The 14,463-nt window shown below is 32.0% G+C and overlaps 1 protein-coding gene across 1 annotated transcript in view; it reads left to right on the top strand.

The window, feature by feature from the left end:
* Positions 1–13,586, top strand: part of SGPP1 (sphingosine-1-phosphate phosphatase 1) — a 39,759-nt gene extending 26,173 nt beyond the window's left edge. Inside the window, exons 2-3 of the mRNA XM_063091684.1 lie at positions 825–914; positions 12,764–13,586. Of these exons, the coding sequence (XP_062947754.1) occupies positions 825–914; positions 12,764–13,315 (642 nt within the window). The 3' untranslated portion in view covers positions 13,316–13,586. The remainder of the gene's footprint in view (positions 1–824; positions 915–12,763) is intronic.
* The last annotated feature ends 877 nt before the right edge of the window (positions 13,587–14,463 follow it).

Below are 14,463 nucleotides of genomic sequence, written 5' to 3'. Positions count from 1 at the left end.
TGCTCATCCATCTTTTTCTCATTCCCTCTAATCACAGGATATTCAAAGCCAACTCTTCCACTAAGTGCCACTGATACTGAGAATTGTCTACACTTCCTGTTTATACTATTTCCCTCTTTATGGTTTCTGTTCCCAGTATTCCACCAAAATTTTTCTCAGTAAAGTTACCATTTGAGATTTTAGTGGAGAGGCAGAAAAGGAAAACTAATTACAAGATATTGAATATTGATAAAAGGTAAGGAAATGGCAACACAAATTGCAGATAGCAGTCACTGATGGAAATGAGAGGGAGGTAATGCCCAGAGCTCCTCTTCAGGAAAGTGAGGATGTTTACATGGACCAGCTTCAGGTACTGTTTATTCCAGAGGCCCTTTAATTTTAGAGCCATGTTTAAAGTATGTCTCCTATCTGTCCTTCTTCTGTAGTGCTAGTGATTGAATCTTTACTGTAGAAGCAAAAATGAGCCAGTTCCCACAATGAAGAGTATAAAAACATGAGATTTCATTCATTTTTTTCATTCATACACAAGTATTTCTTGAATGTGTGCTATGTACCATGCTCAGGGTTAGGTGCTGGGAATAAAGTGTGAGTAGAAACAAATAGTTCTTGTTTTGGGGGAGTTTCATTTTTTGGGGGAGAGGGGGTGGCTGGCTGGTACCAGGAGCCGAACCTTCGACCTTGGTGTTATAACACCGTGCTCTAACTAACTGAGCTGATTGACCAGCCTTTGTGGAGTTTTTATAGAATAGCAATTTGGTTTTTATTTGCTTGTTTATGTCTAACTTAATTTATTTAACTAATTTTACTTTTTCCCCCCCCTTTAGTATCCTCTTATATATGGACTGATTCTTATTTCCGGCTGGTGTTCTATAGTTTGCCTAAGTAGAATTTACATGGGAATGCACTCCATTCTGGTAAGGAAAACCTTGTGTTCCTAATGCTTTATTTTTTCTGATATTGACAAGCAATTTTATAATTTGTAATCATTTGCACACTTATATGAAACCTAAATGGGAAAATATTGTAAGTCTTCTATTTTTGTTTTGCAAAAATATCAACATGATGCTTTGTGAAGTATTAATGTAGCAATCATGTATTTCATAGAAACAGTTTCCAGAGGTCACAACAGCTGAGTATTATACTCATAATAACATTTCGTTCTCCTTCCAGTCTTAGTGTTATTTTCCTTTGCAATCTCTTCTATGCCTCTCCTATCACTAACTCAAAACTGACAGTGTGAATGCAGAAACCAAGGGGAGCTCTAAGTATTAGGGAAGACTTAGTGACTAGAAACTGAGTGAACTTAAACTATCCTGGTGCCATTTGTATTTACATATTAAACTCTGCTTTTCTTCTCCTTCCCATCAGTATTTTAGGACTCACATCAGATATTTTATTTTGAGAATGCAATTCAGTTTCAAAAGCAGCAGTACAGGAACACTCCACTATTTGTAGCCACACCTGCTCACTTCCCTTCTCTCTATCCCCACTGGCATTCCCTTGGAATGGCCTGCATCATGTCTTGACCGAATTACTGCCATAGCATCTTAATTAGTAACCCTAGTTCCAGTTTGACACTGCTCCATCCAGTATTCAATCTCTCATTTAGTAGACTTTCCAGAACTCAAATAAAATGCCATGCTGAATTACTTATGTTTCCTCAAGATGCAAAGGGTGTTTCTTACTTCTATAACTTTAGGAATACTGTATCCTTTGCTTGGAATGCCCTTTTCTCTTTCTTTGCCTGCCTAACTATCCCATTCATTTTTCAAGACTCACTACAAATGTGCTTAGCCCCTAAAAGCCTCATTACCTTCCCCATCTTCTCTTACTCAAGACCAGTTAGGCGACCCTACTTCCCACTTATCCTAAATTGCAACTGCTGTTTCCCTTATTTGTCACCCACACTAGACTTGAAGTTCCTTGAGAACAGTAACTTTGTGTTTTACCTCTTTTATCCTTGCATCTCATGTGGTGTCTCTTAAGGCACTCTGTGAATGTATTATGTATTATCTTGTAGATAAAAGATCAGAAAAAAAGGTGGAGAAATACCTAATTTATGGAATCCTAAAATTTCTGATGTGTTGTATCAAGTTTTCTTGTCCTTAACAATAACCTAACATTTTTAGAATTTTCTACTTATAAAAATATCTCGTTAGCTTGTTTCATAGCTATAGAAATATTGTCTTTATTTTTTACTTAAATTTCTTGCCTCCAGCAGCTGCCCCTCCATTAGTAAATATCCAGAAGTCCAAACACTATTTTAGTAAAAAATTATTTGTTTGAGTTTTTATAATTATTTATGTTTAAGACAAAATGTGAATTTACATATAATTCTGTCTTTCTGACTAATCTCTACTAATTTTATTAGACTAAGTATCACATTTTTATGTGAAATCTAGTATTTGTCAGAAGAAAATGTCCAACTTCTAGACAATATTGATGTATTACTTCAAATCATGAGTCTGATAACGTTAGTTCTTTATTCAGAGACCATCTTATCCCATAGAATGTCTTACCAGTTTTATTAAGACTAGCTACTGAATTTTATTATGTGTAGTATTTTTGTCCTTTTTAAAAAGTTAATATCAGAGGGATAACTTGCAAGTATTGTAAATTACAATTCTGTGCTGTTAATAACCACAACTGTTACTAATCAATAATATATTGCTTGTTATTTGTGTTTTGATAATTGATATTTGAAATTATACTTATAGTGAACCCATTTTTTAACATTATGGATCTAATATATTCCCACAGTTTATACTTTTTAAATATTTTAATGTTTCAGTAATTACCTGCATTCTGAACTATTTTTAAAAACATAATTGGTCTTCATTGTTTATTATGAAATTAAAATTGAACTGTAGGCAGTGTATCCTACAAATTGCTAATAGGTGCTTAGATACCATATAAGAGGGTACTTCATAAAGTTCACGGAAAAATAGGATTGAAAGATAATAGGAATCTTTCCATGAACTTTTTGAAGACCACTGTATTGTCTAAGCTGATGTCTTTATGAATATTAAGAAGAGAGCTCTAATAATGTTATAAATAATTTACAATGAACACTTCATTCAGTATTTGCTATATATGCTTTATTATTGTTGTTACAAAGAGCAACAGCTTAGCTTATTTTTAACATCTGTCTACATTCCTAAGTTGGTTTCTTTAATCCCTAGAAAAGTAAAGATTACTCCAAAGTAAAGATTACTCCATCCATTTTCTTCATTTATTATTCAACCTAGCTCTCAAAATTTAATTTCTTAAAATGAAAAAGCCATTTTTTAAGTTACTCAACTGAGTACTTCACAAATTAGTTTCATTTCTACATTAGTAAAATTGTATGTTGTAATTATATTTACCCAAAATTATACTAAATATGTGTGTGTGTATATACTCATACATAAACACATTTAGTATAGTTTTGGGTAATACATATATTTATGTGTGTATGTATAAAGTATTTTTAGAAAAGTTTTATTAGAGTATAAAGTACTATATACCTCTGAAGCTCATTTTTATAATAAGAAATAAAAATCAAACCAACCAAAATAAAACAAACAAACTAAAACATGTTACAGAGAAAGTTCTGTTAACAGTGAACACTAAAGAGTTTTAACAGTGCTTACTTCTGGGTAATAACTAATTATTGTTTATCTGTATTGTTTTTCTACAATTAGCATGTCTTAAATTTGTATTTCAATTTAAAAAGATAGAAACTTTAAAAACCATTAAAAAAAAGCGTTAATAATGCTTTTATAATCAAAGATAATGCATTACAACAATACATTTTGTTGTTAGAAACCCTGTTGACATCACTGGAACATAGAAATTACAACCAGGACACTGAAATAAGTTATAGTTAAAACAGAAACAAAAACCCACTAGGAAACAGGAGACCTGAATTCTAGTCTCAGCAAATCACCAGACTCTCTACATCTGTTTTTTTCTTTTTTTTTTTTTAAAGATGACCGGTAAGGGGATCTTAACCCTTGACTTGGTGTTGTCAGCACCACGCTCTCCCAAGTGAGCCAACCGGCCATCCCTATATAGGGATCCGAACCCGTGGCCTTGGTGTTATCAGCACCACACACTCCCAAGTGAGCCATGGGCTGGCCCCTTACATCTGTTTTCTCATCAGGAGAAATGAAAAGGAAAAAAGTTCCAAATTTAGTTCATGGTAAATATTCATTGAATTAATGGTATTTGATATCTTCTACCATAAATGTGATGATAACCCTGAATATTCCATTTAAATGTGTAATTATTTATTAACAATTTTTAGGACATAAATGTTATTTATAATAATAAGTATTTAAAATTATTTGCTAAGTTTCATTTCACAAAATTCGCTACTTTGAGCTCTTTGTGTTACCTTTAATATTAATTGTTCTTTTTTGCATACTTTGTTCTGTAATGCTTAAAACCACTTAAGTTGTATATTTTAATATTATCCATTGTATTGATATCACAATGATAGCCACCACGTTTATGTCCTAAATTTGATTGTTCCTCTTGGGCCTACTGGATGAAAGTTCAATATGCCCTTACTATCTAGGGCAATATAAATAATTAATAACTTAATCAGAAAAGGAGGTAGATTTGTATAGTTTTGCAGCAATCTAAGTTTAATACTCATAGAGCTATACACAAAAAAGTAGAGGACAACAAATACTGGATTTTTTATGTCATACTGAAATAAAAGGGGTCTTCAAAATGTTCATGGAAAATTTGCATTATCGTTTAATTCTATTTTTCCACAAACTGTTTGAAGTACCCTCGTATATTTCTGAAAGTATAATTGCTACAAGAGAAGTTATCATTTAAAATAATTCTTAATATCAGGCTGGCCCGTGGCTCACTTGGGAGAGTGAGGTGCTGATAACACCAAGGCCACAGGTTCAGATCCCTATATAGGGATGGCCGGTTGGCTCACTTGGGAGAGCATGGTGCTGACAACACCAAGTCAAGGGTTAAGATCCCCTTACAGGTCATCTTTAAATAAATAAATAAATAAATTCTTAAAGTGATAAAAAATTTTTAAAAATTAAGACATTTAATTGATTAAGGTATAAAAGAAACATTTTTAAGATTAAACATGTACTTATATCTGTAATATGAAAAACATGTAGTTTTAAAAAATATACCTAACTTCATTCAGAGCTACTAACCCTTCTTTTCATTTAACCTTAGAGTAAATGTGTATGGTTTTACATAAAGAACCCATCAGTTGTCATTTATCTAATGTGAGAATTACAAGGCTCAGAACATTTCTACATTAGTATAAAACTTGGAATTTTAAGTCAGTCAGGAAATTTAAAGTAAAAAACAAGGCAACAGCTTCTGTCTTTTGTAGACAATATTCTATGGGTATTTACCAAGATCTGTGCCTTTAATTACAAGGTAGGGAGGAGAGGATAAGATAGCAAAAAAGAAAACATAACCTTATAAAGTAATTATTTTGGTGATTTTGGTGTCTGAAATATGAAGAATAGAAGTTTGACAGTCACATAACTTGAGATCTCCATATCCAAAAGTGTGGTCAAGAGTTTGGGTCACTTGTGGAATCTTTGAGTGATTGCAGTAAAATTCAGTTAACCCAAATTCTTAGGTTAAAATTTTAGTATTATCAGTGAATTTTCATGGAAGACTTCATGTTCAAAAAAAAATTTGAAAATTTAGTTCTCTTCACTCCAATATTTAATTTCTAATGATAAAAATATTAATTTTTCCAACAAATGTAATGAATACCTTCAGTCTGTGAGGTTAGATAACTAGCTATGTGACCTTAGTCCAGTTTTCTTTATTTAAAAACTGGTTGATTAAGGTAACCATAAAGTTTCATCAAATTTGGACACTTTTGAGAGGGAGAAAAGGTGCTTTTAATATTTATCCTAGTGACAACAGGAGCAAAATGGGACTGTCCCAGGCAAGCCGTATTAGGTTAGTTTGAAGATTAAATTTGACATTATTTGTAAAGTATTGAAGCAGTGCTTTTAGTACAAAGAGAAGTAGTAGTATTCCCTAAAAATGCCTTTAGGCCAGGATCAAGAAATTATGTATTATCTGTTTCCCTTAGAGGTTTCTTGTAAGGCAAGATTATATAGTCCATGTGCTGAATCTAAAGAGTTACATTAACTGTCTTAATTTAACCAACATTTATTGCCTGCTAATTAATGTGTCATGCACTGGGGATAGATATATAAATAAGATAAAGTCTTTGCCTTTGACGAGTCACAGTCTAAATATGTAATATAACTATGCAGTGCAGTAATTTTCAACCATAGATGTACATTAGAATCACTGGTGAAATTTTTAAAAATACTGATGCCCCACCCTCACTTCAATTTAATTAAATCAGAATCTCTGGGAATTGGCCCTGGCATCAATATTTTTGTGAAGTTCCCCAAGTAGTTTTAATCTGTAGCAAGGACTGTGAACTTTTGGTTTTCTGGTAGAAATAGGCAAGCAAAGAGAACAGAAAACTGTTGTAGCAGATATGTGGAGGATGCTATGGAAACAAAGGAGAGAAGCTAATGGAGGAGGTAGATGCCTGAGCAGAATCTCAAAAAAATCTATAATAGTTGGCCTAAAATATAGATGGGAAAGGTGACTCCAAGATGAGAGGAAATAGTCTATAAATTCACTATAGGATCTGCCATTAAATGAAGCTTAATGATAGGTAGAAGACAGATATGAAATGCTTTATATGTACTTCTAAGAAGCTGAAATGCACAAATGGTATTTATTGTCTTAGTTGATACTTTCTTAAATATTTTGTCAATTGATTATGTAACCTTTTGTTGACCTCTGCTATGAAAGGAGTCATTTATATGAAGAGAACACAATTAAAATTTTAAATAACATTGCTTTATATTGTAGAATAGGAAAATATCAGCAGAAACATCTATTTTATATAGAAATAGAATTTTAAAAATGTTTCCCTTATATGAGGGTACTTGAAAAAATTCATGAAAAAATGTAGTTAAGAGATAATACAAATTCTCCCATAAACTTTTTGAAGACCCCTCATATCTATAATATAATAAATTATATTATAAAAACAGACTAAAGATATTTAGGCTGGTTGGTTAGCTCAGTTGGTTAGAGTGCAGCCTTAAGACACCAAGATCAAGGCTCTGTATCCCCATATTGGCCAGCTGCCAAAAAAAAAAAAAAAAAGATATTTATTGACAGGTAATTTGCTAGATTTTGCTAAAATACATAAAACTAACTCCAGTGAAGGATTTCTTTATTCATTCTTTCATCCATTCAACAAATATTTGAGTATCTACAGTATGCTAAGCCACCTGGGAAGGTGGTTGAACAGAACGTAATCTATTTCCCCAAAATTTTGTAATTGAATGTTTAGCTCGTATTCAATTTAGTAATTGTCTGTATCTTCTGCACCTATTCTTATATTCCATTGTATTCTGATTTGGAGTCAAATATCGTTTAGAACATGGTTTCAAGCACTACATTGCTGACTCTGCCAATTCATGACAAAGTTTTTATTGCACTGCTACACAGTGAGGATAATAGCAGGAGTTTTTCATTTAACTTAATTTATTCAGTTGAAAGGACTGGCCTTTAATCAGCATTATTTGTAGAACCTGTACTATGTCAGGCTGTACAAGGGTACATCAAAAAGTTTGTGGAAAAGTAGAACTAGAAGATGGTACAAATATTTCCATGAACTTTTTGAAGTGTCCTCGTGTATGAGTTAGGGTGCCTATGTAATGGTTGGCAAAACTAACACAGTTCTTGCCATGACAGAGTTTTTAGACCAGCGAGGAAGGTGAACAATGAAATAATCTCACAAATAAATATCAATTAGTTATTGAAGTCTTTTCTGTATATGTTGTATTTCACTAAAAGTTCATGAAAATGAAAAATATGAAAGAGCTAAGATTCTAACTTAATAGGTTGAAAAAGAACAGAATAAACTGCCCCCCCACCAAAAAAACAAAAAATCTAAAAGAAGAAACGGGGAAAAAAAAGAGTAGAGATCATTAAGAAAGAAAACAGCCTTTACAAGGCATCATATATTTTCAATATATAGTAGCCTCTCTATATATTAGAGAGGCTACTATAAGAAAATATATGATGCCTTGTAAAGGCCAATAAAATAGTTAAACCTGTGCAAAATTAAGGAAAAAATGGAAGGCAAAAAGATAAGCAATATTATGAAGTAAAATGAAAACATTAACAGCTATGACAGGGATTTAAAGATTAATTAGAGAATTTTATGAACAAGCTTATGCCAATAAATTTTAAACCTTACATGAAATGGAGAGTTTATTAGAAAAATCTAACTTACTAAAACTGACTCAAGATGAGACAGAAAACCTCAGTAGTCTCATAACTACCAAAGAAATAGAATCAGTGATTAGAAATCCACCCTCAGGATTGACCAGAAGGGGGCATGAGGGAACTTTGTGAGGTGAAGTATGTTCTACATCTTAATTGGAGTGGTGATTATGCAAGTATATACATTGATCAAAATTCATCAAATTGTGTACTTAAGATCTGTGCATTTCAGTTTATATAAATTTTACCTCAATAAACTGAAAAAGGTAAGAAACTCTGTAAAGAAAATATCAGACTTCTAGACAATTTTATGGACAAGTTCTACCAAACGTCAAAGAACATATAACTCCAACCAAAAGCAAATTTTAATAGAGAATTAATAGAAAGGAAACACTGATCAATCACTTTAAGAAACTAATACTTTCTTTTTACTTTTTAAATTATATATTGACAAATTATAGTTGTATATATTTATGGGATACAAAGTGACGTTAAGATTTTTGAATACAATGTGCAATGATTAAATCAAGCTAATTAATTTATCCGTTGCCTCAAATATTTGACTTTTTTGTGATTAGATCATTTGAGATTTACTCTCAGAGATATTGAAACGTGCAGTACTCAATTATTACTTATATTGACCATGCCCTACAATAGACCTAAAAAAAAAATCAAATTTATTTTTCCTATCTAATTGAGGCTTTGTACCCTTTGATTATTATTCCCATTCCTCCCACCTCCCAGCCTCTGGTAACCACCATTCTACTTTCTGTCAGTTGTTTTAGATTCTACATGTAAGTGAGAAACACGCAGTATTTGTCTTTCTGTGTTTGTCTTATTTCACTTAGCATAATGTTTTCCCATTTCATCCATGTTGTCACAAATGATAGAATTTTTTCCTTTTTGAAAGGCTGAATAGTATTCCATTATGTATATACAAGGATACCTCAAAAAGTTTATGGACAAATAGAATTAAAAGATAATACAAATCTTTACATGAAGTTTTTGAAGTACCCTTGTATGCCCATTCATCCATTGATGAACACTTAAGTTGATTTTTTTTTTTAAGATGACCAGTAAGGGGATCTTAACCCTTGACCTGGTGTTGTCAGCACCACACTATCCCAAGTGAGCTAACGGGCCATCCCTATATAGGGATCTGAACCCATGGCCTTGGTGTTATCAGTACCACACTCTCCCAAGTGAGCCACAGGCTGGCCACTCACTTAGGTTGATTTTATAACATGGTTATTGTGAATAGTGCTGCAATGGACATGGGAGTGCAAACATCCCTTCAACATACTGATTTTAAATCTTTTGGGTAAATACTCAGAAGTGTGATTGCTGGACCTAATATCTTGATATCAAAAATAGACAAGGTCAACATAAGTAAGGAAAATCATAGGTCCATCTAACTTACAAACACAAATGTAAAAATCCTAATCACAGTGTTCTCAAATAAAACCCAGAAATGTGTAAAAAATATATTTACTAGATCGTGAGTAAGTTGGATTTTTCCCTAGGAATGCAAGTATGGTTTAACATTTAAAAAAGTGTTAATTTACTATGTCCACACATTAAGAAAGAGGAAAATCACATGATATTTCAAAGGGTGTAGCAAGAAGAAAAACCATTCAATAGTTTTCTATACCTGTTGTTATTTTAGAGTCTTGGCAAAATAGGGATGGGAGAAAACTCCCTCAGTTTGATAAGGGTATCTGTGAAAATGTATGGCCATACATCATCAATTGCCATCAAACATTAGAAGTATTTTTTTAAAGCAGGAACAAGACAAAGATACTCAACTATTGCTGCTCTTCAGCATTGTATAGGCAGTATTAGTCAGTGTAATAAGATAAGAAAAAAAAAGATTTAAAATTGGAAAGGAAAAAACAAAATTTCATTTTCACAGAAAATTGTTTATATTCAAAATCCAAAAAATATTTACAGATAAGTTACTAGAATTAATAAATGAATTAGCAACATAGCCAAATGCAGGAGCAAGTTAGAAAAATCAATTACATTTCTATACACAGTAACAAAAGTTATAAAACATGATTTAAAAAGAGATACTATTATTATAACTAAAAATATCAGATACCTAGGAACAATTTTGAAAGACCTACTGAGAAATCATTATAAATGTTTGAAGACTTTAAAGAATCCTGAAGAAATGGGTGGCTATTATTGGTAGGAAGACTCATTCTAGTAAAGGTGTTATGTCTAATTAAATTTACCTGTAGGGGCTGACCAGTTAACTCAGTTGGTTAGAGCATGGTGTTATAACACCAAAGTCAAGAGTTTGGATTCCTGTACCAGCCAGCCTCCAAAATAAAAAATATATGTTAAAAAAATAATAAAATAAATTTACCTATAGATTAAGTACAATACCAATGAAAATCCAAACAAGATTTTTTATGGAACCTGAGAAGCTGATTCTGAAGTTCACTTATAAGAGCATTGAATGGCACAAGAAGACCCAAGAAACTTGGACTTACTAGCAGTTCAGTGCAGCAGAGCTTATATATATTGTAAAGCAACAGTAATCAGACTGTGGCATTGGAGCACAATTAAACAAATTAATAAAACAGAGCAAGCAGTCTGGAAATACATTCATGCATATATACAAACTTGCTATATAATGGAGATGGCATTGAAGATCACTGTGCAGTTATTGCCAGTTGGTTATTCATATGAAAAAAAAATTGGATTCCTACTTCATACCAGAGTCAAAAATCAGTTTTGGGGCCGAGCCCGTGGCGCACTTGGTAGAGTGCTGCGCTGGCAGCGCGGCGACGCTCCCGCTGCGGGTTCGGATCCTATATAGGACTGACCAGTGCACTCACTGGCTGAGTGCCGGTCACAAAAAAAAAAAAAAAAAAAAATCAGTTTTGAACATATTGAAGTCTTAAACAAAAAAGGCAAAACTTTAAAAAATTTTAGAATAATATACTTTTGGGGGTAGGTAAGGCTTTCTTCAACAAGAAATACTGACTACAAATATAAAGAAAATGAAAAGACAAGCCACAAACTAGAAGTTTGCACCCCACATTGATAAAATTATTTTTTTTAATTTTTAAAATTAAATTTAAAAATTAAAAAAAAAATTTTGGCAGATAATCAGTACAGGGATCAAACCCTGGACCTTTAAAAGATTTTATTGGTAAAGAATTTATATGCAGCATGTGTAAAGAAATCCTTTAAACCAGAAAAAATCCAAAAGAACAGTTGCTCAAAAGACACAAATGCACATTTTATACAAAAGGAGAAATCCATAGACTTATGAAAAGATGCTCAACTTAATAATTATGGGAATGCAAATTAAACATCAGTGAAATAACATTTCACAGCCAGCAGCTGATAGAATGTAAATTTCTATAAACATTTAGAAATTTATTTATTGTCTTGTAAAACTGAACAAGTGCATATCCTATGCACCAGTCATTCCATTACTAAGCAGATCTCTAGAGAAATTCTTCCATACCTATACCAGGGAACATCAAAAGAAAGCACATAGTAGCAATGTTTATAATATTCCTGTTTGGCATAAGAAAGCATTCAAGTTCAGCCATAACCAATTAACTAATCCAAAACCTGAAAACAACTTAAATGGCTATCAGTGGGAAATGGTTAAATTGTATAATTAGACAGCAAAATATCACATAGTTGTGAAATCGAATGACCTACAACTACATAAAATGAGTGAATCTTAAAAACTTAAGTGTAAAAAGCAGATCAAAAGAAACTGCATGCTATATGATAACATTTCTACAAAGCTCAGAAAGAAGCAAAACTAGATAATATTTTGCTTGGGGATATGTGGTAAAGCAGTTTTTAAAAGTGGGCATTCAGCCAAAATTCATGCTTGGAAATTGCCTCTAGGGAGGATGCAGACTGATAGAGTTGTGAGATAGCACTCCAGAAGATTCAGCAGTACTGGCAATATTATAGTTCTTTTGTTGGGCAGTGATTTCATAGATATTAATTTTATAATTTCATTTACACCCTACATATTTTTCTATGTACCAAATATTATGTAATAAAAAATGAATCTTCTTTGGTCACAGAGATAGTTATATATTTAAATGCATGAAAATGAAGATAATTTCTTTGAATAATAAATAGACTCTTTTTCCCAGAAATCAAAACCACACAATTTAAGTATATTTTATTGTTTAGGATTTGAATATAAATTTGTGTATATTATATATGTAGTTAATTTATAAAGAGTATGAGTATGATAACATAAACTTATTATCAGTAAATCTTTTTATCGTCATTAAAACAATTTTTACTACCTATTATATGGTCTATTAGTAAAGTTTACTCAGCAGTTGATGTTTTTGAAATTTGTACCTATCAGCATTTGAAATGTGAACTATATACGTGTTATTTTTTAAATGCCAAAAGTAATATTATACTAAATAACTATGCTTTTATCTTTTCCCAGGATGTTATTGCTGGATTCCTATATGCCATTTTAATCTTAGCTGTCTTCTATCCATTTGTGGACCTGATTGACAACTTCAACCAAGCTCACAAATATTCTCCATTAATCATCATTGGGCTTCATTTAGCTTTGGGGATCTTTTCTTTCACTCTTGACACCTGGAGCACATCCCGAGGAGACACAGCTGAAATTCTAGGAAGTGGTGCTGGAATTGCGTGTGGATGTCATGTTAGTTATAACCTGGGTCTAATATCAGATCCTTCTCTGGATATATTACCTTTAGCTAGGCCCCCCATTACTATGACTCTGTTTGGAAAAGCCATATTGAGGATCCTTATAGGGATGGGATTTATACTAATGGTCAGAGATATAATGAAAAAGATCTCCATTCCTTTAGCCTGTAAAGTCTTCAATATACCGTGTGATGATATTCGAAAAGCAAGACAGCACATGGAAGTTGAACTTCCTTATCGGTATATTACCTATGGAATGGTCGGTTTCTCCATCTCATTTTTTGTTCCTTATGTATTTTTCTTTATTGGTATCTCTTGATGGAGAAATATTGCTTATGTTAAGAAAGGAGGATATTAGTCACTGATATCTAAAAATATATTCGAGGTAAAAGCCAGATCAGAATTAGGCTTTTGCGGGAATTTAAATAATTATTTAAGGAAATTCATAAGACTCAGTGCATTTTATCATTGCACATTCAGATATTGTTTTAGGTGAGATAAGCTGTTTCAATACTGGAAAAATGATAAGTATCCATTTAGAATGTTCATGTAATGTTTGGAGAGTTTTGTGCTGTTATGGATTCAAGTTATATATAATATATATTAAGGTACATAATATACAACTATATATCTAATATATGTTATATATAAAATAATATACCTAAGTTTTTTTTAAACCGTGGGGATTGTATTATAAAATCAATAATAATATGCAAACAGTTGTGCCTGTGTATTTGGACTTAATACAGGTATGTTGTTATTAACAAATATATTTAACATTTACCTACTATGGGAGCCATTTCCTAATTGAATTGCATAACTACTAGACCAGAATTCATATGCTAACACATTATTTACTGCCTCTTTTTACACTGCCATCACCTTTCATGTTACTGATGATGTTGAACATGGGAGGCATCTTTAATGGACCAAATTTTCAGAAAAATTCATTTTTGGATTTATTTTTTTTAATTTCTGTACACTATGTTGAATGTACTTTATTTGCACCTGTTCTGGACATCAGTTTAATAATTCAGGTACTGAATTTTTTTGCTTGCTAATTGTGCCTTTCTGTTGCTGAATTAAGAAATGCCATGTATACTGTGATATAAAAATAAGATGCTAACTTTATCTTAAGTTACATATAATCAGGCAAATATTTTAAAAACACATGTTAAGCTAACAGGTATAGAAATAAACTACCCTTAACTCCTTAGCCTTCATTTATGAAGAAATGTGGAACGGGCTAAAATTTCTCACTAATTTATTGGAAAGCTAAATGGATAAATATTTCCATTTTTGTAGGTATTTTTCTGTGAATTGTAGGTTATAGGAGCAAGCTATATTTTTTGTACATTGTCTTGATTTCTTGATTCTTTATACTGCAGGTCAATATTTCCAGGTGGAAATGTAGTTGAAATTTATGGATGGGACAATGCACATACTTCATATGTAAACAAACCATTT

Source organism: Cynocephalus volans, chromosome 3 (genome assembly GCF_027409185.1).
Source record: "Cynocephalus volans isolate mCynVol1 chromosome 3, mCynVol1.pri, whole genome shotgun sequence".
NCBI classification, from domain to species: Eukaryota; Metazoa; Chordata; class Mammalia; order Dermoptera; family Cynocephalidae; genus Cynocephalus; species Cynocephalus volans.
This window is presented reverse-complemented; position numbering and strand designations above follow the sequence as displayed.